The 25,295-nt window shown below is 38.8% G+C and overlaps 2 protein-coding genes across 3 annotated transcripts in view; one reads left to right on the top strand and one right to left on the bottom strand.

Moving 5' to 3' along the window:
- LOC106081766 (protocadherin Fat 1) overlaps positions 1-6,241 on the bottom strand; it is a 28,419-nt gene extending 22,178 nt beyond the window's left edge. Inside the window, exons 1-2 of the mRNA XM_059361738.1 lie at positions 6,059-6,241; positions 4,423-4,567 (exon numbers count right to left, since the gene is read on the bottom strand). Coding sequence (XP_059217721.1) covers positions 4,423-4,567; positions 6,059-6,241 — 328 coding nt within the window. The remainder of the gene's footprint in view (positions 1-4,422; positions 4,568-6,058) is intronic.
- LOC106081780 (protein hunchback) overlaps positions 1-25,295 on the top strand; it is a 263,183-nt gene that overhangs the window by 22,369 nt on the left and 215,519 nt on the right. For both annotated transcript variants that reach the window (XM_013243979.2, XM_059362249.1), the window contains exon 2: positions 1,701-1,963. The gene's annotated coding sequence lies outside the window, so the exon portion shown is untranslated. The remainder of the gene's footprint in view (positions 1-1,700; positions 1,964-25,295) is intronic.

Here is a 25,295-nt window from a genome sequence, read left to right as displayed (position 1 = left end):
AACTGATTTCTATGAAATTCACCAGTAATGTCAAGAATCATAAGAAAATCTTTCTTGCCGAATTTCAGGAGAATCGGTTAACAAATGAGCACTTTATTGCAATATTTCTCAAAATCGGGCTAACATATACGTGGGAGATATATTTAAATCTGAACCGATTTTGAGCATACTTTATAGATATTGTGGAAGTCGTCGAGGAAAGCGTTGTACAAAATTTTGGCAAGATTGGTCAATAAATGCGCTTGCAGTGCCTCTAGGAGTGAAAATCGGGCGATATATATATATGAGAGCTATATCTAAATCTGAACCAATTTCGACCGAACTTTGTAGATACTGTGGAAGTCGTCGAGGAAAGCCTTGTACAACATTTTGGGAAGATTAGTCAATAAATGCGCTTGCAGTGGCTCTGGGGTTGAAAATCGGGCGATATATATATATATATATATATATATATATATATATATATACATATATATATATATATATATATACATATATATATATATATATATATATATACATATATATATATATATACATATATATATATATATATATATATATACATATATATATATATATACATATATATATATATATATATATATATATATATATATATATATATATATATATATATACATATATATATATATATATATATATATATATATATATATATATATATATATACATATCTATCTAAACCGATAAATCTAAACCGATTTCGGCCAATCTTTATAGATATTGTGGAAGTAATCGAGGAAAGCGTTGTACAAAATTTTGAGAAGATTGGTCAATTAATGCGCTTGCAGTGGCTCTAGGAGTGAAAATCGGGCGATATATATATATGAGAGCTATATCTAAATCTGAACTGATTTCGACCGAACTTTGTAGATACTGTGGAAGTCGTCGAGGAAAGCATTGTACAAAATTTTAGGAAGATTAGTCAATAAATGCGCTTGCAGTGGCTTTAGGAATAAAAATCGGGCAATATATATATATATATATATGAGAGCTATATCTAAATCTGAACCGATTTCGACCGAACTTTATAGATATTTTGGAAGTCGTTGAGGAAAGCGTTGTACAAAATTTTGGGAAGATTGGTCAATTAATGCGCTTGCAGTGGCTCTAGGAGTGCAAATCGGGCGATTTATATATATGAGAGCTATATCTAAATCTGAACCGATTTTCATGAAATTCACCAGTAATATCGTGTATCATAAGAAAATGCTTCCTGCCAAATTTCGAATCGGTTAACAAATGACCATTTTATTGCATTATTAATACAAATCGGACCAACATATATATGGGAGCTGTATCTAAATCGGAACCAATTTTCCCAATTTCAATAGGCTTTGTTTCTAGACCGAAAAACATGCCCGTACCAAATTTGAAGACGATTGGATGAAAATTGCGACCTGTAGTTTGTACACAAATTAACATGGACAGACGGACAGACAGACAGACGGATATAGCTAAATCGAATCAGAAAGTGATTCTGAGTCGATCAGTATAATTATAAATGGGTCTATCTCTCTTCCTTTTGGGTGTTACAAACAAATGCACTAAATTATAATACCCTGTACCACAGTAGATGTGTAGGGTATAAAACTCGTATTACGTTATTAACAATGTTTATATTCTAGCTTACAAATATTTTAAATATTTTTTCTTTCTCATTCTCTATTTTGTAGGTTTCATTTACTTTCTGCATCACTCGACCCTATTACATCCACATTTTACATTTATTGTTAGGGTGAGGTTGCTGAACACCTAACCCTACCTAAGAAAAAAGACAAAATTTAACTATCTCAAAAAGTGTAATCAAGATGAAACGTTTGATGAAGTCAACCTAATCATCTGAGTTCACTTCATTGCATGGATCCCCCAATTTTGGAAAATTACACTTTTTTGTTGCTTTACTCCCTGGCTGACTCGTTATGCAGAGGAAATTGTAGTAAGTACAATATACCAAAACATTTCTTTAAAAAAACATTATATGTAACACCATAATAGTATGTACATGCTACGTAACCATATGACAAATGAATGAAATGCAAGCATGTGTGCGTTCTGGCCCAATGATTTGGGTTTGGGTCTAATTATGAGGTAGCTGTTGAAAAGAAGTTGATGTCTATCCACAAAGTTGCAATAAATAAAAATGGACGCAATACATGTCTGCATGTAACTGTCTTAATTTTTAATTGTGCCCGCTATTGCAAAGCTTACGTGTGTCTATGATTTTTAACGTCCAAGCAGCAATTTTTGTTCGCTTCTTTTTGAATCATCTAATTTGAAAATTTTATGTTTCGCTTCTTTAAATTACTGTTTTTTTTTGTTTAATTGGCAAACTTTAGACTAATTTATTTAATTTTATAAATAACCAAAAATAATTGCTTTATTTGTTGCAATTTTATATTTTTCTTCATTTAATATTTCCTACTTTTAGTTTTTATATTAAAGTTAATGCGATGTTCACACGTAGCGAAAATTTTTTATGATAATTGGAAAATGTTAATAGCCAATTATTGTTTTTGCTTCATTAGTAAATTGCACAATTTTCTAAAAAAATTTGTGTGTGTTGTACAAAGACCCCTTGATAATAAGCATAATGGGTAGTTTACACGTACCGATAAATTGCTCGAATGGTTACAAAAATGTTTATATTCCGGTATTAGTCGCTGTGTTTTTATACCCACCACCATAGGATGGGTGTATACGAATCCAGTCATTCCGTTTGTAACACCTCGAAATATTGATCTAGGATCCCATAAAGGCTCGGCATTCGAACTAGCCATGTCCGTCCGCCCGACTAAATCGGTCTATAACCTGATATAGGTCCCATATAAACCGATCTCCCGATTTGAATTCTTGAGCCCCTGGAAGCCGCAATTTTTGCCCGATTGGGCTCAAATTTGGCATGTCTATAATTTGACATCAGTCTATAACCTAATATAGCTCCCATATAAACCGACCTTCCGATTTGACTTCTTGAGCCCTTACAAGCCGCTATCTTTGTCCGATTAGGCTGAAATTTTGTATGCGATATTCTGTTACGACTTCCAACAACTGTGCCAAATACGGCCAAAATCAGTCTATAACCTGATATAGCTCTCATGTAAACCGGTTTCTTGACGCGTGTCGTTTTGTCCCTGGTCACAATCGGAACATACATCTTGCACCTCGGCGTCAATCCTTGCTCTATAGGGGTTTACCGAGCTGCTTCTGCCGGATCATAATTGTGCCAGAACTACTCTGGTTTGCCGGGGGAGGTCAATTTCTTCATGTGCGGTGCGGTCATTCTCCAAGGACTACATTCACCCGGTCCACATTCACCGCATCTGCTACCTTGCCTGCATGAATGTTTTCTAGACCCGCTTGATATGTCGGTTGATTTTAAGGATCTCTCTTGTAGCGCTGAACCCCACGCTCTGGATCAGGTAGATCTACCTTAAGTCTTTCGGGGCGGTGGATACCTATCCACCAGATGATGATTTGGATGATCTATACGATAAAAGCCCAAAAAGGTATTTCTAAGACAGCATGTAGTTATATCTTCGCACTGGTAGCATATATTTCTTCTGATGGAGGTGGTCCACATGAGAACTGAGGAGACTTCCCGTTGCAGTTCGAAGGGCAACTTTCTGACAGTTCGGATCAGATTATTTCACTGTGTATCACAGAACTGGCTAGACCACACTGGCGCTGTATAACTTACCACAGACCGGCAAATTGCTTTATGCGTGGCCAACAAGGTTTCTTTGTCCGCCCCAAGAGCTGCCGGCAAGTGACTTAAAGATCTTGTTTCTACTATTGACTTCATCGGAAATTGCTGTGGCATGTGGGGAGAATGTGCACAAACTGTCCAATGTGACGCCAAGTATTTTGGGACACTTGATGGTCGGTATGATTTCTCCATTGACAGTCACTTTCACCTCAGTAGTGAAGAACGTGGCTGAAGATTAGGTGGCTGATATCTTCAGATCTCCTGCAGCGAATATGAGGCAAGTTTGTTCAACCTATCGCAGATACCATCAATGCGTTGGGGGCCTGATGCCTTGATCGTACAATCGTCCGCATATGATACCATCTCTATGCCGTCGTCAAATGTGTGCGGTGATGGTATGCGAAGCAGTTGTTATGCTATGCAGTATTCGAAATCCATGCATTATGTCCGGCGGATAGAAATTCTCCTACGAAGCTCAGGAGGAGTAGTGCCTCAAGCGTCTTGGCTACTGGTGAGAGAAGAGAGGTCGCACATTGTATCCGTGACAACTGTACAAGCTGCAGATGTTGGTCAGCTGTTGTCTTCTGGATCGCCGTAACCAATATGTTTTTCCGACTCATAAAATCCACTATCTCGTCGATCTTGCTTCGGAGACCGTTGCAATTCAATTGCAAATCTGATACACTTACGGGTACTGGCCTGGCAAGTGCCCGTAATTTTTTCAGGGATGCCCTTATTCAACCGCGTACTACACATTGAACTTCGCGAAACTGTGGTAAAAGCACGATCGAAGTCGGCGAATAAAAGGAATAGGAGTGTATTAAGTTCTGCAGACTGTTCAATGATTACGCGCAGGGAGTTAATGTGCACTTTTACCAAATCTTGTCACTTTTGGAGTCAGTAATAACTTCGTTCGATTTATATCGAGCTTTCACAGAGCTCGCACCATACGAGTTGTTGTAGATCGGTTCTCATCCTATGAGTATACATTGACTACAGGTGTATCAAAAGGCTCTGTCCTTTCCCCTTCCCTTTTTCTTATTTTCATTGACAATCTATTGGGTCAGACTCCGAATCCAGTCTACTCATTTGCCGATGACAGTAGTCTGTGCCATTCATACTCATTCGACCACAGATCCAGTCCTCAAGGCGTATATGGATGAGACGCTCTCCAAATTGTTGGCCATTTCCGAAGACGCAGTGCTGTTTCTTGTCTCACAAGCGATTCATTGACCCACTACACACGTCGATATATATTGACGGTATAGATATTAAGCAGTCAGATGCTCTTGATGTTCTGGGCATGAAGATACAATGTGATGTCCGTTGGTCAAAACACGTATTCGAAGTGTCGAAAGAAGCATTCAAGTATTTGGGCTTTCTTAAGCGGTGCAAGAAATATTTCACCTCTTCCGATCTTTTCAATATCGATACTACCTACGTTAGGCCGATAATGGAATATAACTCTTATATACGGGCAGGAGTTCCAAAATCATCCTAGGAGCTACTTGACCGGGTTCAACGGAGAGCAATGGTGGTTGATTGGGGACAGTAGAGTATCCAACTCTATAGCTCCTCTTGAACATCGTCGGAATGTGGGTAGCGTTGTATTGCCGTATCGTTATTTTCATGGGTGTGTTCCAGGGATATTTGTCTTCTTATCCCTGAAGTTAGGATATTCACCAAGAATACAAGACTTGCCAGGAACTCCCACCCGTTTGTAATGGATTGACCAGTCGACCGAACCATGCATTACCGAGAATATTAATTTTTCGCCCGAACCATTCATAAGTGGAATCGACTTCCGGCTTATGTCTTTCCCACCGACATTTACATTCAGAAATTTAAGACGAATATCAATAAACACTACCCCCTCTCACTCCTAAACCCCTCCTAACTGCCAACGCAATACACTGCATATATAGGGGACATTCCCTGTGTGTTGGTTACGTGAAAAAAGGGAGTTAATGTGGTCGGCAAAAGAACGTCCTGGCCGAAAACCTGCCTATTTCTTCCTCAAAATGCTGTCAGGCGGAATACGCTGCAGGAGAAGGCTTGCCGTCGCTTTATTTATTGCGTTTAGCAATGTAACCCCTCTCCAGGTCTTACACCCTTCCTTGGGAATGTGACCATGATCCCCTTTTCCATTCCGTGGGGACAGCGTTTTGTCCCAGGTATGCCCCATACCCAACAGTTCAGACGATATATTATCAGGGCCGACTGATTGGCCGTTTTGGAGTAAAACCAGAACGGCTCATTTTCGCTGCATTCTCGGCTCACTCTGCCAGCATATTAAAAAAAATATATTCGCTTATCTCTGCGAACTAGGCGTTTGACCAGCGAGGCGGAGGCACGATATTCAGTCCTGGCCGCGATTTTAGTAACACTTGATTTTGCCCGTAGCAGAGTGTTGCGTAGAAGTTTCCGGTGTGTCATTTTCTCTATAGTTTCGTTGCTTATCCAAGGTTTTTGGGAACGTTGAGCAAAGTCTATGATTGAGATGGCCATCTCCGTACATGCTGCTGTTATGTCAGTCCATGTATGGGTGATATTTGAAGCTTCTCCGTTAATGTTGCCTTATATTCGCGAGCTGTTTCGTGGTCTTTTAGGTTTAAGAGGTTTAACTTTGTGCTTTTTGTTTGAGCCCTTTTCACGACGGCTGGGCCTAAACGTAGAGTGTCCACTAAGTGCATATGGTCACTATCGATGTCGGTTCCTCTTCTAGTTTTCACATCCATCAGCGAATCCAGAAAGAGTTTGCTGTTAAGGACTTGGTCGATTTGATTACGGGTGTTTCCATTTGGTGATTCCCAAGTATATTTGTGTATATTTTTATGGGGAATTTTGTGCCTCCATTAAAGAGCCGGTTTCCTGGGCAGAAGTTAACCAATCTGTGGCCATTGTCATTCCTGGTATCGCCAAGTCCTTTCATTCCCATGATTGATTGTCGATTAGTGTTGTTATTGCCCACCTTGGCATTAAAATCTCCCATAACAATCAATGTCTCCTGTTGGTCCAGAGAACGAGAACGAACTCGTTCGGGACTTAATAAGGTCTTCTGAGAGAGTTCTGACGTTTCATATTCCAATCATGAACCGTGTTCTGAATCCATATGTTGTCCTCGGGCGATTGTTAGTTCCATTATTTCTTGTTGGTGTTTCTGCAATCGTGATTTTTAGATGTTTGGCGGATTGGGTCATCACATCAGTGCCTGCTACTGCCGGCGACCCTCTAGACCGGCCTTTCTTGATGGTGAATCTTCTGAAGATCTGCGAGTGCCAACGTTGGGCATTTCTTTTAGCTCATCCGCTGCCGACCCTATTGCACGTACCCATCGCGGTTGCATTCCCCCTTTGCTTGTGCTAACGTGTTGGTTCGCCCCGCATATTTTATTTCTGCGCTACCCGTCATATCTGATGAGCTTTCCCAATCCGCCACCTGGGGAGGCGTTCGATGCGAGAAGTAGCTTGGAACTCCGCACGGATTACAAGATCTCAATTATCTTAAATCTTTACATTGCTCCATAATTTTGAAAGACCAATTTATTGCATTTGATTTTAGAATGTTCCGTTTCATTTCAACTTTGTAATGACTTTAAATTATTGAGGTTGATTGTTTGTTCATGTTCTTGTTTTTCATGCAATAGTACCTACATATGTACGAGTATGTATCTCTATTATTTATTACTGTTATTATATTTTCATACTTCACTGATTTGTCTGTCTTTTCCTGTCATTTATTGCCTTTTGAAGTTGTCGAATTGTTTGCCTTTTGAAGTTCTTCATTCAGGCAGTTGTTGTTTTTCTACTTCAGCCATAACTTGTTGATCTATAATAAGTTTGTCATACTTTTTAACAATGTTGTTGTTATTTTTGTTGTTGTTTAAGATAATTTTTGTTTTTATTTCATTTCTACGCATTTGAGGTTAAAGTTGTTAAGCTCATATATGAAAAGTAGAAGTTGAGAAGATATACGATGCATAGGTTAACATACATGGATAGCCAAACTGTGGTTATCCCTGCCATAAGTGGATAATACGATTTGTTGTTCCATAGGATTGGTTTGTGCTGAAGGCACAGGCAAGAGAACAGCAGCAAGCCACCTTAAAAATTAGTGCATATGATAGACATGCAGCGAATGGTAAGCTCACACCTTATACTGGCAATCGAATTTTAAATTCTCCTTTAAATTCGTTGAGTTGTTGTAAGTATTTTTGCTGATGAATATAAAATGATTGCTGGTCGTATTTTACATTTTGTGTAATTCTCACGAGGGCTCACATTGACCGCAACTGAATAGAAGACACACACACAGCTACCGTTCAAAGTTTTGAAAGCTGAAATTAATTTGCGTGCCTTCCCAACAAACCAAATGTCTAATGTCAGACAAATCTGAACAAATTCTTAAGTCTTCCGATCAGATCTTTTCGAATTCGTTCCGAATTCTGTTCAACATTCTGAGAGAGTTTTTGTTCCGACAGTTCTGAAAGAATTCTGTACGATTTCGGACCGTCTTTTCGACTGTTTTTTTTTGGATTTTTCTTCCGACAGTTCGGAAGGAGTTCTGAACGTTTTCTGGACTGTTTGTCTGAAGAAACTTTTGTTCAGACAGTTCTGAAAGAATTTTAAACGATTTCTGACCGTCTTTTCGTATGGGGTTTGTTTGTATTTTTCTTCCGACAGTTCGGAAGGAATACTGAATGATTTCTGCACTGATTGGCCGAAGCAATTTTTGTTCTGACAGTTCTGAAAGAATTTTAAACGACTTTTAACCGTCTTTTTATACGGGTTCTTTTGAATTTTTCTTCTGACAGTTCGAAAGGAATTCTGAACTATTTCTGCACTGTTTGTCTGAAAGAATTTTTGTTCCGACAGTTCGAAAGGAATTCTGAATGATTTCTGACCTTCTTTTCATAAGCTTTTTTTTAATTTCCTTCCGACAGTTCGGAAGGAATTCTGAACGAAGTCTGAACTCCGTGTTTGATGTTTTTGTTTTTTTACATATTAATTTGTTTGAACTGTTAGGAATGTTTCTTCGACAGTTTTGATGGAATTCGTAACGATTTTTTTGTGCATATTTTTAATATCTGCAGAAATGTTTTCTCGACAGTTGGGAAGGAGTTCTGAACTCGTTATCAAATGTTTTTGTCTTTTTTGTGTTTGCTTGTTTGCATATTTTTGTTTGTGAACCGTTGAAGGCCACCGTAGCATAGAAGCTAGCATGCTCGCCTATGACGCTAAGTGCATTAGTTCGAATTCTGGCGAGAGTATGCATACAGCATACAGCATATGTAATAGGTCATTGACAAGGGTCATCCGTAGGAGTGGCAATAAAATGCCTCCTGTGGCGTGCCTCCAACCAGACTTTTGGAGTAATGACTTTCAAAAATATATAAGAGCTATGTCAAAAATTGGCCGATATGAACCATACTTGTCATGGTTGTTAGAAGTCATAGAAAAATACTACCTCCGAAATTTCGGGCTAATCGAGTAATAATTGCGGCCTCCAGAGACTCACAAAGTCAAACATGAAGATCGGTTTATATGGCAGCTCAATCAGGTTATGAACCGATTTAGACCATACTTGTCATAACTGTTGGAAGTCAAACCAAAACGACATGTGCAAAATGTCATCCAAATTAGATAAGTATTACGCCCTCTAGAGGTTTCAGAAGTCTAATCGGGAGATCGTTTTATATGACAGCTATATCAGGCTATGGACTGATTAAAACCATACTTAGCGCAGTTGTTGGAAGTCATACTAAAACGACATGTGCAATATCTCAGCCCAATTGGATAATAATTGCGCCCTCTTGAAGCTCAAGAAGTCTAATCGGGAGAGTATATGAAGATCCACCATATTAAACATGAACAGTATATTCTAAACTGCCTCCACGAGAATCACACGAATGTCAACTTACTGAGCTAGAACCCCTCGAGACATGTCAAGAGGAGTATCTGGATGTTTAGACAAGCGATTAGAAAACACCTTAACTTATGCGATTTCATCATTCCAACCGAATATAGTCCTTCTTCGATGCCCACCACTGATTTCAAAAGATAATGGCCGGAGAAACCAGCTAATCACTAGGATCCGCTCCAATAAAAGCAGCCAGATTCCTGGAGCTAGAAACACATTGCTGAGAATTTTATGCTTTTCACATATTCCTCAATTCTCTTCTATTCTATGCCTATAATTTAATTCAGGACTAGTATAACATCCGATCCAAAACGGTCGAACCTTTCTCTCTTGTTAAAGCTGGTGCTCCAAGTCTCGTAGTTAAACCGGGGACGCTACGCTGCATGTTTGCCGTTAACGACCTGCGTAGTTGTTCAGCCAATGGATGCCATTTGGCCTTTGGCAACTGTGCAGTCCTCAGTATGATCGAGAAGGTACAGGAACCGTGGCCGCGCTGATCTTTAAAGGAAGGAGGACTACCCCGAGCGAGACACTGATCACTCCTCCATTCTCGATCTTAGGCCTTTGCACCCCTGTATGTTTTGTCTGCGGCAGCGAAGTTCGCCCAAAGACTGAGAGAGTCAGGTACTTGGCGCTCCTCAAACTTTGAGCATTCTTCTTGTTCTGCTTCGTGATGGGGATAGGGATGTAGTGAGGCGGCATGCTATATGCGGTGTGACTAATTATATACCAAGGAAAGTCTTTCCTTATTGACAGGTTGGGCGTCGTTTTCCCCAAAAGCGATCTCTGGGCTGTCTGGGCCGATCTGTCGATTTAGGACCCTAAGCCCATAAAGACCGCATTTATTACCCGATTTCGATGAAGTACAGAACTGTGACTTGGACTAGACATATCGTTGTCCGAACCGAAGATGGTTCAGATACGACTTAATTTTGATTTAGCTATCACCGATCTGCCGATTTAGGGTCGGTATTATGCTCATAAAATCCGTTGGACTAGATCTCTGGTTGTTCCACCCGGCGATAATAGAGATCGAAGCGGGTCGGTCTTAAGGCAATAAAAGGCCCATTTATCACCCGATTTCTTTGAAATTTGAAACAGTAAGTTGTACTAGGACTGTGGTCAATATCTGATCTTACTTTGATCAGGTCTGATCAAAAATAACCGTTATTTTAATTTTTTCCAAAAATATTTATTTATTCATCAATAACTACAATATTTTGTCCCCTTCAAAGTAATACAAAAATATTGTCCTTCCGTTTGCAACTCATGGAAGTAACGATCTGAGACCCAACAAAGTATACGAGGACTAATCAAAAAAACAACCTTTATTTTAAATTATTTACACATCAATAACTATTTTGTGCCCTTCAAAGAAATCCCTCGCAGATATTTTTTTCCAATTTTTTTCGTTTTTTTTCCAATTCTTGAAACACTTTTGAAACGAGCTTTTTGGTTGCACAAAACTAAATTTTCTTCGATCCATTTTCTCGAATAGTAAAAAATCGAAGAGCACACCACATCATGACTAACCTTTTTATCAGTGAGCATGGTGCAGTAGCGTTGTCTACACACAGTAACGTGACGATTGGCGACGAAGAAGTATGGTTCAATGAAGCCGCCAGCATGCAAACCGCACCAAACAGTTATTTTGTGTTGATGAAGTGTTTATTTGTGAAACCCATGAGGATTTTCATCTGACCATTAACGGATATTTTGCTTATTTTGACGAACCCCTTAAACCAAAAATGAGCTTCGTTACTGAAGATGATTTTGCTCTTAAAATAGCGGTCACCGACTTTGAATTTTGGCAGTAAATGTTTATGATTTGCAGACATTGTTCGTTCGTGTACTTCACCTTGATGAAGATGTTGAGTTTACTGAATAAATTGACAGTGACAGTTCAATGATTAGCATAAGAATGCATTCACAAATTAAATCCAAAGTTGTTTAGTCCCTATTAGAAAACCCTTTACCTAACCAGTGTCGCAAGCGCAAGGAGGGGAAACCAGCTCTGAAAAATATTTCTGATGTTCTTGCCGGCAAATGAATCCAGGCGTTTAGCTTCTTCAAAGGCAGACAGGCTTACCTCTGAGCTACGGTTCGGATGATACCAACTTCGTGGCTCTAATAAAAAATCCGGCACACAGGCCATCATGACCAGATGGACTTGGAAAGTATTTCTGAAGCACTTGATAAACTTAACTTAAAAGGTTCTATCTCTTCTCCTTCCAAAGTGTTACAAACAAATGCTTCAACTTATAATGACCTCCACCGAAGTAGTGAACTTTTGAACATTTCATAATTCCAAAAGTGCGTAACGCATTATTTTTCTCCCCCAACTTCTTCCCTTCTGTCTAAGCTATTTAAGCGGTTAATTGATATATGAGTCTTTAACGCTTCTTTTGTTGAAAGCTAATTTAAGTTAGCTGCATGTATGAAACGGAGAGAGAGAGACTCCTATAGTTTCTTCTTCTTCTTTTAACATCTCAGCTATTTTCAACGAATTTCCCTGTTTTGTGTTGTTTTTTATGAATTTTACAAAAAAACAAATTGAAAATTGCAAAATCACTCAGCAGAACGAATGGCTGGCTGTATGTCAGAGTAAAGTTGTGTTTTGTTTTGGCTTGGAAAATATTTGGTTTTTGAACTTTTCAGTTTTGTAGCTTCTACTACACATATGGAATGATCGCATATGGGGCTTTTCCATGCAGATCTTTGGAGTGTGCTTAGAGGTGTTGTGATGATGTTAAAGAAAAATTTCACTTTCATTGCTTGGATTTTCATGTAAAACCATGCTACCAAGCAAAATGCGGTTCAAAGCATAGCGAAAACCAGGTGTTTACAAAATAAGAGTTTCTTTTGTATTTTTCAGTTAAATTTTATGTAATTGAAGTTTTCTTTAAACAGCCATAGTTCATAAAAAGGTCATTGCTTAGCTAACCCCATGTGTCTTTGGAGTTATTCAAGAAAACTGCTCTTCTTCTTTTCTTGCCAACACTTTCGATTTTGTATTATTTGGTCATGTCTGTTGTATGAACAGCTGGGCTTTCATATGCAATAACTGAATTAAATGATGACTTGCGGATATCCGCTTAAATCTTGGCAGCAAAAAATGTTGATTTGATATTATGAGCTATTACTTACTGCAGCTGTTGTTAGGGTTTCCATGAGATTTATGACCTCCATTGCCAGCAATTGATGATTTACAATTAAAAGCCAAGTGAAAAGACATTTTGAGTCTTAAATGAGCCACTAAATGGCAAGAAACCTCAATGTTAAACATGTTAATCATGATCTTTTACTTGGCCAATGTGACCATTGCCACCGTCATTAAAATGTAAATTTGTCTTCGCTTTGAAGAAACTTTTTCTTCCTCTGGCTAACCCCTCTTGGAGATTGGTCAACACTAAATGTCATCACATTTAGACCTTTCATCAGTTGACCGTGTTCAGCATTGTCTTGCAAACCATACCACCTGGAGTGACAATTTCTCTCACGTATTTAAAAATTAAATGTTTCGTGTCTTTTTATTACTACCATCTTAACCCGATAAATGTGTCATTTTATCACCTCACCATGATCATTAGTTGAACGCTGGCGTGGAAAGTGAACTTATTTTCTCAGATGGTTAACTAACGGCCAAGAGTTTCTGGTTCACTGGTAAATAGTGTTGTAGGATGTCACTTTCTTTTGTTTAAATTGAGTTAGACCTGATCTCTATTTATTGCAATTGACAAATTAATGACAAACATGATTAAGCGGGATTAATGATTAAGCGGGGCCAAGTCCAGGCAAATTCTCGAATACTAACGACCTAATAACACTTAATATTGGTAACACCGCTACCTTTGTTAATAGGATTAGGGAGGAGGTTTTAGAAGTGACGATATGTTCAGAAAATGTAATCGATGAGGTTCAGGATTAGATTGTCTCCGTGAAGCACTCATTCTCTGACCATAGCTACATTAGGCATAGAATCCGATAAGCGTCCGTAATTTGTTGAAAACCAACTGGACCAAATTCGGAAGACTACTCAGAAGAATGCTTGGGCAACATAATTTAGATTGTCCAAGCGTAGAAGACATTGACGAAAATATCAACAGAATTACGGCTGCAATAATGGGCTTTTTCAAAGGTAGTTGTCCTCTTCGACAAAGGAAACCAATCCAAGAAAACCCCAGGATGACCGGGGAGATTCGAAATATTGGGAAAGAGTAGCGGCAGCCTTTATAGCAAAGCTCGTCGCACAGTGGGAGAAAATCAGAAAAAACTAGAAAAAAGGGCCGTGTTAGGACTGGTAGAGACATCTCCTTGAAATTAATAGACCTGAGGTGACAGTGAGATCGTGTGAAAAAGTTCAAGGCCCTAGGTAGTACAGGCGTCTTTTGGCAGACCCCTAAAGTTGGTCACCTAGGTATTTGCAAAAAATTTTCGGCCTGCCAAATCTTCGAATGTGGTCCGATTTTCAAAATTCTATATTTGCTCAAAAATTCCTACGAAAATGTACGCTCGAGGTATACAATATCCTCGAAATGGGGCCTGAATCCGAGGATAGTCCACTGGCTCTAAAGGAGCGTGAATAGACCAGTACTTACTTATGCCTCAATAGTTTGGTGGACTGCTATGGAGAAAAAGTGCAACATGAGGACCTAACAACAGGTTCAGAAAACTCTTAGTCTTGGCATAGGCGGAGCGATGAGGTCCCGCCCCCTAAGGCATTGGAGACTATTCTAGATATTCGACCCATTGACCTACAGATTAAGTGTGAGGCAGCCACTTCTGCTATGAGACTTACGGCGATGGGAGAATGGAACAGCTCATAGCATCGCGATATAGTTGAGGCAACGATAGTAAACCTTAAAGCAATGGAAGAGGTTCCCGAAATGATACCTTAGACGACATTTGAGCTCGAGTGCGAGGCATTGCTGCCAGCGGCACACTCTTAGATTGACGGAACTTTGGTATAGATATCTGGAAGTTCATGCTACACGGATAGATCAAAGCTAGAGGACAGAGTGCGCTTAGGGGTCTTTATTGAGGACACAGGGAGTGGGATCTGTTTTTGACTTCCTAACCATAATACGGTCCCGCTTGCGGAGATCCGGGCGACCACGGGAAGATGATGAGACGTTGAAGTATTGGGTTGCCCAAAAAGTAATTGCGGATTTTTTAAAACAAAGTAAATGCATTTTTAATAAAACTTAGAATGAACTTTAATCAAATATACTTTTTTTACACTTTTTTTCTAAAGCAAGCCAAAAGTAACAGCTGATAACTGACAGAAGAAAGAATGCAATTACAGAGTCAGAAGCTGTGAAAAAATTTGTCAACGCCGACTATATGAAAAAATCACTTTTTGGGCAACCCAATATTTCTTATATCATTTTCCGGTTTTCGCGTCTAACAGACAGCGGCACCTAGGTGGCGACACAATACCAGGCATGAACCGACTTAGAGGCGTGATATGGAAAACAATTAGGGATTTTGTTAGTAGCACAGACTTGAACGAGGCTACATTTTATAGTCTCCACCATAGGATGGGGTTATTCTAACTTTGTCATTCCTTTTGTAGTTCATCGGAATAATGATCTCAGGCCCAACAAAATATATATGTTCTTGATTGTCTTTGCATTGTTAGTCTATTTAGTTCTTCCGTTGGAATTGTATATGGGCCAAATCGGTTCATATTTTGATATATGTTCCTTATGAGGCGATCTCACGTTTATAACTCTTGAGTCTCTAGAAAGCCCAATTCTTGTCCGATTTGGCTGAAATTTTGTGCTATGATGTTTTCTGCGACACTCAACAAGTGTGTCAAATATGGTCTGAATTTGTCCGAAACCTGATATAGATCTAGAACGCACAATTCTTATCTGATTTGGCTGAAATTTTGCACAATGACTTCCATGACTCTTAATATACGAGCCAAATATGGCCTGAATCGGTCTAAAACCTGATATAGCTCCGTTCTCCAGACGTCATTTCTTAAACCTCTAGAAGGCGCAGTTCCTCTTTGATTTGACTGAAATTTGGCACAAAGGTTTCTGCTATGACATTCAACATACGTGCCAAATATGGTCTGAATCGATCCACAACCTAGTATAGCTCCCATATAAACCGATCTCCTGATTTCACTTCTTGAGCCCATTGTAGCCGCAATTTTTGTCCGATTTGACTGAAATTTTGCATGCAGTGTTCTGTTACGACTTCCAGCGTCTGTGCCAAATCTGTCTATAAGCTTATATAGCTTCTATAACAATCGATCTCCCGATTTGTCATCTCGAGCCCCTGGAAGCCACCAGTTTTGTCCGATTTGGCTGAAAGTTTGCGTGTAGTGTTCTGTTATGACTTTCAACAACAGTGCAATTACTGTCCAAATCGGTATATAGTCTGATATAGCTCCCATATAAACCGATCTCCCGATTTGACTTCTTGAGCCCTTACAAGGCGCAATTATTGTCCGATTTGGTGTTTTGTTGTGACTTCCAACAACTGTGCCTAATACGATTTTGCTGACATTTTGCGTGTAGGGTTCTGTTATGATTCTCAACAACTATGCCAAGTATGATCCAAATCGGTCTATAACCTGATATTGCTCCTATATAAACTAATCTCCCGATTTGGCTTCTTGAGCCCCTGGAAGCCTCAATTTTTGTCCGATTTGGTTACAAATTTTCAGGTAGTGTTCTGTTATGGCTTCCAACAACTGTGTTAAGTGCGGTCGAAATCGGTCCATAAGCTGATATAGCTCTCATATAAACCAATCTCTCGATTATCTTTGTTCAGTTCCTAAAAGCTTTAATTTTTGTTCGTTTGATAGTAGTTTCAACTAAATTTAGTTTTTATAAATTTTTTGCAGAATTTATGGTGGTGAGTTCCCAAGATTTGGCCCGGCCGAACGCTTTTACTTTTTAAGACTCAATTTTCGTGCGATTTGGTTAAAATTTGGTTTTGATCTTCGCCCTATCAGGAAAAAATCTTAAAAATGAAAAAAAAAATTTTTTGTAGAGCCCGGTCGGGATTCAAACCTGGGCACACGGAGCAACAGCGAGAGCTGTTGCCGTTGTTTAACGTGCTATCAATACAACTTCCAACAGATGCACAGAATCATGTGTATCACGGAAGCAGGGTAATTGTCACAGAAAAAAGTCTGTCATTACACAAAAACACATGCATTGGAAAAAAGTACAGCTATTAGCCAGGATTGTCGAGCGTGGTTAATGTGGTAATTGTATCATAGAGACGTTTTCGCAACTAATACGACTGAAATACATTATACCAACGCACGACCCTTGAAGCCATCACACCTAATATGATTGAAAAGATTTCTAGCCAAAGACAAAAAGGTGTCCCTTAGTGGATGGTGTGTGTTGCTGTTTCTGGCCTTCAATTTCCATTTGCAAAGAAAATGTCCAATCATGAGCTCGTCTCGAAAGAGAAATAAACAAAAGTTCTATGACTTCTGTTTTGGAATTCCAATATACATGCTGAGTATGATCCGAATCTGTCTATAAACTGATCTGGCCCCCATATAAACCCTACCCGGATTTGACTTCTTGAGACCCTAGAGGCCTCAATTTTCATACGATTTGGCACAAGTATGATTTAAATCGTCTTTTGTACTGATATAGTACCCCTTAAATACCGATATACCCCGATATGAATTCTTCAGATCATTGAAGCCGCAATCAATTTCCGATTGTTACAAAATAATTCAAATACAAACTAAGAGGTGAGTACCCAAGATTCCGCCAAGCCGAACTAAGCAAGTTTTTATTTATTTTTATTTAATTGCAACAATTACAATTTGTCTTAACTCTTGCTATGCGGAATCAATTTATTTGAAAGAAAAAATGCAAGTAATTAAAAAAATATGTAAACAATTTGAAAGGCTTTTCCCAATTATGGTAGGCTTTTCAATGTCTGCCTTCAGAGATTGTACAATCTTCACATTTCTCAACCGGTTCTTTAACAAATTTTCCCTAGACCACTTGTTGGCTTTTCAATGCCAAGCTCTGATTAATAAATGTGGTCATAACTAAACATCATCCTAAAGACTATGACTTAATAGGCCATAAAGTAATTTCTTGGAAATTGTTATGATTGCATTGAAATGGGCAACTCAAGAGATTGCAAGAAAGAAATACTCGTAGGCACCCAAAACTTGTTTTATGACCATAACTGACTACTGATGTTTTTGGTGAAAAGCTTTCATGGGTCTAGTTTTCAAAGTCAAGAGACATGGACTTCAATAAAACCACAGCTATTGAATGATTTTTGAATTGGAAGGAAATATGGTTGGTAATCGTAATGTCAGGAGACAAGCTGGCTATTGGAAAAGCATCGCAAATAACAATTAAGGCAACATAGATGGGGATAAGGAAATTTATAGACCATAAAGTTGATGATTAGAAGATTTATAGACCACAACAAGAGCCTGATCATGGTTGTTGTTGTGCTATCCTCTGGCTTTCGTTTTTATACCCTCCACCATAAGATGGGGGGTATACTAATTTCGTCATTCTGTTTGTAACTACTCGAAATATTCGTCTGAGACCTCATAAAGTATATATATTCTTGATCGTCGTGACATTTTATGTCGATCTAGCCATGTCCGTCCGTCTGTCCGTCCGTCCGTCTGTCTGTCGAAAGCACGCTAACTTCCGAAGAAGTAAAGCTAGCCGCTTGAAATTTTGCACAAATACTTCTTATTAGTGTAGGTCGGTTGGTATTGTAAATGGGCCATATCGGTCCATGTTTTGATATAGCTGCCATATAAACCGATCTTGGGTCTTGACTTCTTGAGCCTGTAGAGTGGGCAATTCTTATCCAATTGGAATGAAATTTTGCACAACGTGTTTTGTTATTATATCCAACAACTGTGCCAAGTATGGTTCAAATCGGTCCATAACCTGATATAGCTGCCATATAAACCGATCTTGGGTCTTGACTTCTTGAGCCTCTAGAGTGCGCAATTCTTATCCGATTGGAATGAAATTTTGCACGACGTGTTTTGTTATGATACCCAACAACTGCGCCAAGTATGGTTCAAATCGGTCCATAACCTGATATAGCTACCATATAAACCGATCTTGGGTCTTGACTTCTTGACCCTCTAGAGGGCGCAATTCTTATCCGAATGGAATGGAATTTCGCACGACGTGTTTTGTTATGATACCCAACAACTGTGCCAAGTATGGTTCAAATCGGTTCATAACCTGATATAGCTACCATATAAACCGATCTTGGGTCTTGACTTCTTGACCCTCTAGAGGGCACAATTCTTATCCGATTTGAATGAATTTTTGCACGAAGTATTTCGTTATGATATCCAACAACTGTGCCAAGTATGGTTCAAATCGGTTCATAAACTGATATAGCTGTCATATAAACAGATCTGGGGATTTGATTTCTTGAGCTTCTAGAGGGCGCAATTCCTATCCGATTTGGCTGAAATTTTGCATGACGTATTTTATTTTTACTTTCAACAACTGTGTCAAATAAGGTTCAAATCGGTTCATAACCTGATATAGCTGCCATATAAACCGATCTGGGATCTTGACTTCTTGACCCCTAGAGGTCGCAATTATTATCCGATATGCCTGAAATTTTGTACGATGGATCCTCTCATGACCATCAACAAACGTGTTTATTATGGTCTGAATCGGTCTATAGCCCGATACAGATCCCATATAAATCGTTCTCTCTATTTTACTTCGTGAGCCCCAATAGGCGCAATTCTTATACGAATTGCTGAAATTTTACACAGGCCTCCAACATATAATTTAATTGTGGTCCGAACCGGACCATATCTTGATATCGTTTTAATAGCAGAGCAACTCTTTTCTTATATCCTTTTTTGCCTAAGAAGAGATGCCGGGAAAAGAACTCGACAAATGCGATCCATGGTGGAGGGTATATAAGATTTGGCCCGGCCGAACTTAGCACGCTTTTACTTGTTTTCCATTGTATAGAAATTTTCGATCACTGGGCTCGTCTTGAAAGGGAAATGAACAGGTCATTCAAATTCATACCAGCCCTAACATGCTAACAATACTGGGCAAATGTTTCAATTATCACCATGTGTACTACCGAAAATTTCCATGATTCGAAATGCAAAGCGATCAGGACTATATGGAACTTAAATGACGGATATTAAGGAAGAATACACGAAAATATTTTTTTTAATGTTTTATGCACTACATTTCTTGTTACTGTTTGTTAAAGATTACTAGCCGAAACGGACCCGCTCCGCTGCGTCTTCTTTTACTCTCTAATATCTTTTTAGGGTGGGGACACTTTACCCTGAATGCGGATATCGAATTCGTGCCATTGCAGCCTATGACGCTGAACGCGTTCGAATCCTGGCAAGAACATCGTACAAAACGGTGTTTATCCCCTCCTAATGTTGGTGACATTTGCGAGCTACAATGCCATGCATGGCTATTTAAAAAATTTTCCCCAAAGAGGTGTCGCACTGGGGGACACCGTTCGGACTCGGCTATAAAAATAGGTGCCTTATCATTGAGTTTAAACTTGAATCGGAAATCACTCTCGGTTCCTGGTGGTAAGGTTCTTCCTTAGGGTAATGTACTCATTAGGGGAGGGATGGCACCACAGACATTTCGACTCAAATTTGGATATTAAATTCGTGCTACACTTAAAAATCCCTTTAATTTGAGCCCCATATTGCCATGGCCGGTAAATATGATCTGTTTGGAGGGTGTTTTGGGGCTAGGGCGGCCACCGGCACTTTGCACTGGAAATAGGAATCAAATTCTTTTTTTATTCCCAACGGAAATCAAGTTCAGTTTAGGGGGTGCTTTAGGACAAACTCCAAACTACCTGGCTCCAAAATTGGATATCAAATTAGTTTTCTGCTCTCAAATACCTTTCATTTGTCACAATGGGTCAAATACCCATTTGACGTATCTTTAGGAGGGAAAGCGCCACCTCGACTTGACCGCAAATTTTAATGTCATATTTGTAATCTTCTCCCTAATACCTTTAATTAGAGTCCCATATAGCCATGGTCGGCTAATATGCCCATTTGGGGATATTTGGGGTGTGGGAGACCTCCCTTTACTTGGACCTAATGTTTTATGCCATATTTGTAATCTACTGCCTAATACTTTCCATTTGAGACACATATTGACATGAACTTGTACCCTAATTTTAATACCATATTCGTTTTCTGGTCTCCAATACCTTTCATTTGATACTCTTATTGTGCCCATCGGACCACTTTCGGATATGGTTGGCGTTTTTTGGGATAAGGGGGAGGGTCCGCCTCCACCCGATATTTTAAAATTACATAGACTATGTTTCCATCCAGACAAACGTACCAAATCTATGAAAATTTTAAGAAAATCGGTTCTGCCAAGTGTCATATAGTCATATAGTGGCGTGACCCCCTATACTTCGATCTGATTATGTATGCCAGAAACGAAATCTGTACCCGAATACCTTTCAATTGAGCCCATATCTGTATTCTACTCTCCAATACCTTTCATTTGATACCTATATTGTCCCGATCGGTCCACTTTTAATTGTGGGTTGGGGTCTGTACCCCCTTCGATACCAAAAATTATAAAGCCTATGTTTCCTTCCAGACCAACCTACACAATATGCGAAAATTTCGAGATAATCGGTTCTGTTCAGTCTATACGGAACAAATAAACGGAGTCCCATATATCCATGATTGGTAAATGTGCCCTTTTTGGGCGTTTTTGTGAGGCTAGGGTGACCCCCTATATTTCGATATGAATTTGTATGCCAGATTCGTTATCTACTCCCGCATACATTTCATTTGATACCCATATTGTCCTTATCGGTCCGCTTTTGATTTTGGGTAGTGTTTTTGGGGTAACGGTGGAGGGTCTGCCCCCTTTCGTTATCGATAAATTATAAAGCCTATACCTACTTCTTGACCATATTCGTAATCTACACCCGAATACCTTTAATTTGAGTCCCATATTGTCATGATAGTCAAATAAACCTATTTCAAGGGGTTTTGGGGCTGGGGCGGCCCCCCAGGTACTTGAACTCAACTTTTATTATGAAATTCGTACTCTACTCTTGAATACCTATCATTTGAATCCCATATTGTCCCGATGGGTCCACTTTTATTTTTGGGTAGTACTTTCGGAGTAAGGGGAGGGTCCGCCCCCCTTCTGATATCAAAAAATTATAGAGCCTATGTTTGTTTTCAGACCAACCTACACAATCTGTGAAAATTTCAAGGTAATCGGTTGAGCCGTTTTTGAGTCTATACGGAAAACAAACAAATCTACAAACAAACGTAAATTGAATTTTTTTGGGGTAACGGGGGAGGTTCCCCCCCCCCCCCCCCCCATCCAACATCAACAAATTACATAACCTTTATCTCCTTCCTGACCATATTCGTTATCTAGTCGCGAATACCTTTCATTCAATTCCCATTTTGTCATTATCGTCCAGTAAACCTATTTTTGGGGGGTTTTTGGGTCGGGGCGGCCCCCCAATTACTTGGACCCAATTTTTAATATGGAATTTGTACTCTACTCTTGAATACCTTCAATTTAAGTCCCTTATTGTCCCAATCGGTCCACTTTTATTTCTTGCTGGTACTTTTGGGGTAAGGGGGAGGGTCCGCCCCCCTTGCGATATCAAAAACTTATATAGCCTATTGCTCCTTCCGGACCATATTCGTAATCTACTCCCGAATACCTTTCATTCGATTCCCATTTAGTCATTATCGTCCAATAAACCTATTATGGGGGGTTTTGGGGTAGGGGCGGCCCTCCCAATTATTTGGATCTAATTTTTAATATGGAATTTGTACTCTACTCTTGAATACCTTCAATTTAAGTCCCTTATTGTCCCAATCGGTCCACTTTTATTTTTTGCTGGTACTTTTGGGGTGGAGGGGGGAGGGTCCGCCTCCAATGCGATATCAAAAAATTATATATCCTATTGCTCCTTCCGGACCACTCCCCACAATCTGTGAAAATTTCAAAGAAATCGGTTTTGCCGTTTTTGAGTCAATACGGAACAAACAAATTTACAAACCCACAAACAAACAAACCAACAAACACATATGCATTTTTATATATATATACATAGATATTTTTTAACTTACCATCAATTTGTAATATAAGGCATATCAAGCCAACGGCAATAATCCAATGATATATAATCCACATGTTAATGTTATGTTCAATATGGAGCACTCCTTTGTATAACACCTAAGTTTGGCTATCACTTCAATGTTGTTGAATAGTTGTAATGTAGTCACAGCTAGTGGCGAATTTGATTTTCGATATTCACAAGATCACAATTTGTTTAATGGCCATTATTTGAGGAGTTAATGAAAGACTTTGTAGAGCACATGGCCATAATTTCAGCATAATTACAAGTTGATGTTGCAAAGCCCACTTTGAGGTGTTTTGTTTTGTTTTGGTTTTTTTTTTTAATTATTATTCACCGTTTTTATGCACTGAGATATTTTTACACTGATAGCAATGTGAAATTGCCTAAGTGGAGACACACTTTCTGGCTTGTAACTGAGACAATGGCTGTTGCAGATGTTGATGATGATGATGGAAACGATGGCAGTACTTGAAGTGGCATCTTCATAGCCAACACCATTTTAAGTGGCATAAAAGCCAAGTTTTGGTTTTTTTTTGTTTGTTTTCAAAGACAAGTTCAACGTTGATGCAACAGGCATTGGTAGCAGTGTAGCAATGCCAGCTACAGTAGCAACAGTAACACCTGGCGGGCTGACAATATAGTTTTCTCGGTAGTCAACGTTTAAGTTTTTGTTTTGATGTTTTTTTTGTTCATGGGAACTTTGGAGGGAGAACAAGGTTTTGCCGTTTTCAGACACATTTGTTTCGTGTTGCCATTAGTGAGCCGTTAACACTGTTAACATGTTCGCCAGTCTTTATGATGAGGGTTAAAATGCGTTCTAGACTTTACCTTACTTTGTCTTGTTTATTTGTTTTTGTCGTTTTTTCGCTCTTTTATTTTGTTTTTCACTATTTCAGTTTTATTTTGTTATTGTTTGTTTTTTTAAGGGATTTTTCTGTTATGGTTTTCTACATTTCGTGGTGTAAAGTTTTTCTTTCTTTCATAAATTCGTGTTGTCTTTATTTCTGTTGCTAGTTTTGATTTAAATGTGGCTCACATACAGACAGAGTTTATTTTTCCCCTATCTGATGTACCAGAAAAATTATTTTTCACCACTTTTTTTGTTTAACACACATACACCCACACACACATACATATACACTATGGTTGTTATTTATATAATTTAACATGTTGTCTGTTTGAGGAGTATCGTTTAGGATGTAGCAACCACATTTTTATAACATTTTGTTTTTTTAGATTATCATTGAAAAGTGCCTTTGATCAACAATTTCATATGAATATCTGAAAGGGTTATTAAAATAGTAAAATAAAAGACAAATAAAAGCTTATAAAAGTTAGGCAAGTGTGTGCTGTTTCAAAACACTTTGATCATGTCGAAGGACCATTTTATTACGAGCTATATCGAAATTTTTGCCGATATGACCTATTTGCAAACCTACATCAATTAGAAGTATCTGTGCGATCACTATCGTTATTTCTACAGACGGATAGAAATGGCTAGATCGACTTAGAATTTCAAGACGATCAACAACAGATCCCGTGTCCCGGTTGGCCTAAGCGTGAGTAAAGGGGTTATGGGGCCCTCCAATAAACTTTTTGCCAAATAATAATATCAGATTCGTACTTTACTCATAAACACCTTTCATTTGAGTCCCATTTTGTTCCAATCGGTAAACATGCCCTCTTGGGTGGGGCGTTCCTCTAAGTTACTTAACTCCGAAAACTATTGGGTTGCCCAAAAAGTAATTGTGGATTTTTTAAAAGAAAGTAAATACATTTTTAATAAAACTTTGAATGAACTTTTATCAAATATACTTTTTTACACTTTTTTTCTAAAGCAAGCTAAAAGTAACAGCTGACAACTGACAGAAGAAAGAATGCAATTACAGAGTCACAAGCTGTGAAAAAATTTGTCAACGCCGACTATATGAAAAATCCGCAATTACTTTTTGGGCAACCCAATATTACATCCATCACCGAAGGACAGGGGTATATTTATTTGGTCATTCCGTTTGCAACACTTCGATATATCCATTTTCGACAAGTATATATATTCTTGATTGTTGTAGAATTCTAAAACGATTTAAAGATGTCCGTGAGTCTGTCCGTCCGTTATAGAGATATTTGAGCTGAAACTTGACTCAGATTCCTTATTTTTGTTTATAGGCAAGTTAAATTCGAAGATGGTCTATATCGGACTATATCTTGATATAGCCCCAATATAGTCTAATCTCCCGATAATTGACACAGTGAGATAGGTTATTGTAATGTCCAAAAGGGGTTCGGATTGTGGTCACAAAGACGTTATAAGATTTCTACTACCCAGAAGGTCGCTAAAACTCGCCTTTCGACAAAATAGATTGTGGTGGAAGATGTTGACTTAATTTCCAATTATAATTCTATGCAAACAAAGAGGACTGGGAGCCATTAAAAAGGGCTAGCAAGACAGTCGGGGGGGGGGGGGGTTCGGACCTCCTTTATTCACCTGATTTCCACAATCTCGGACACA

The sequence above is a fragment of the Stomoxys calcitrans genome, chromosome 2 (assembly GCF_963082655.1).
Source record: "Stomoxys calcitrans chromosome 2, idStoCalc2.1, whole genome shotgun sequence".
Classification (NCBI taxonomy): Eukaryota; Metazoa; Arthropoda; class Insecta; order Diptera; family Muscidae; genus Stomoxys; species Stomoxys calcitrans.
This window is presented reverse-complemented; position numbering and strand designations above follow the sequence as displayed.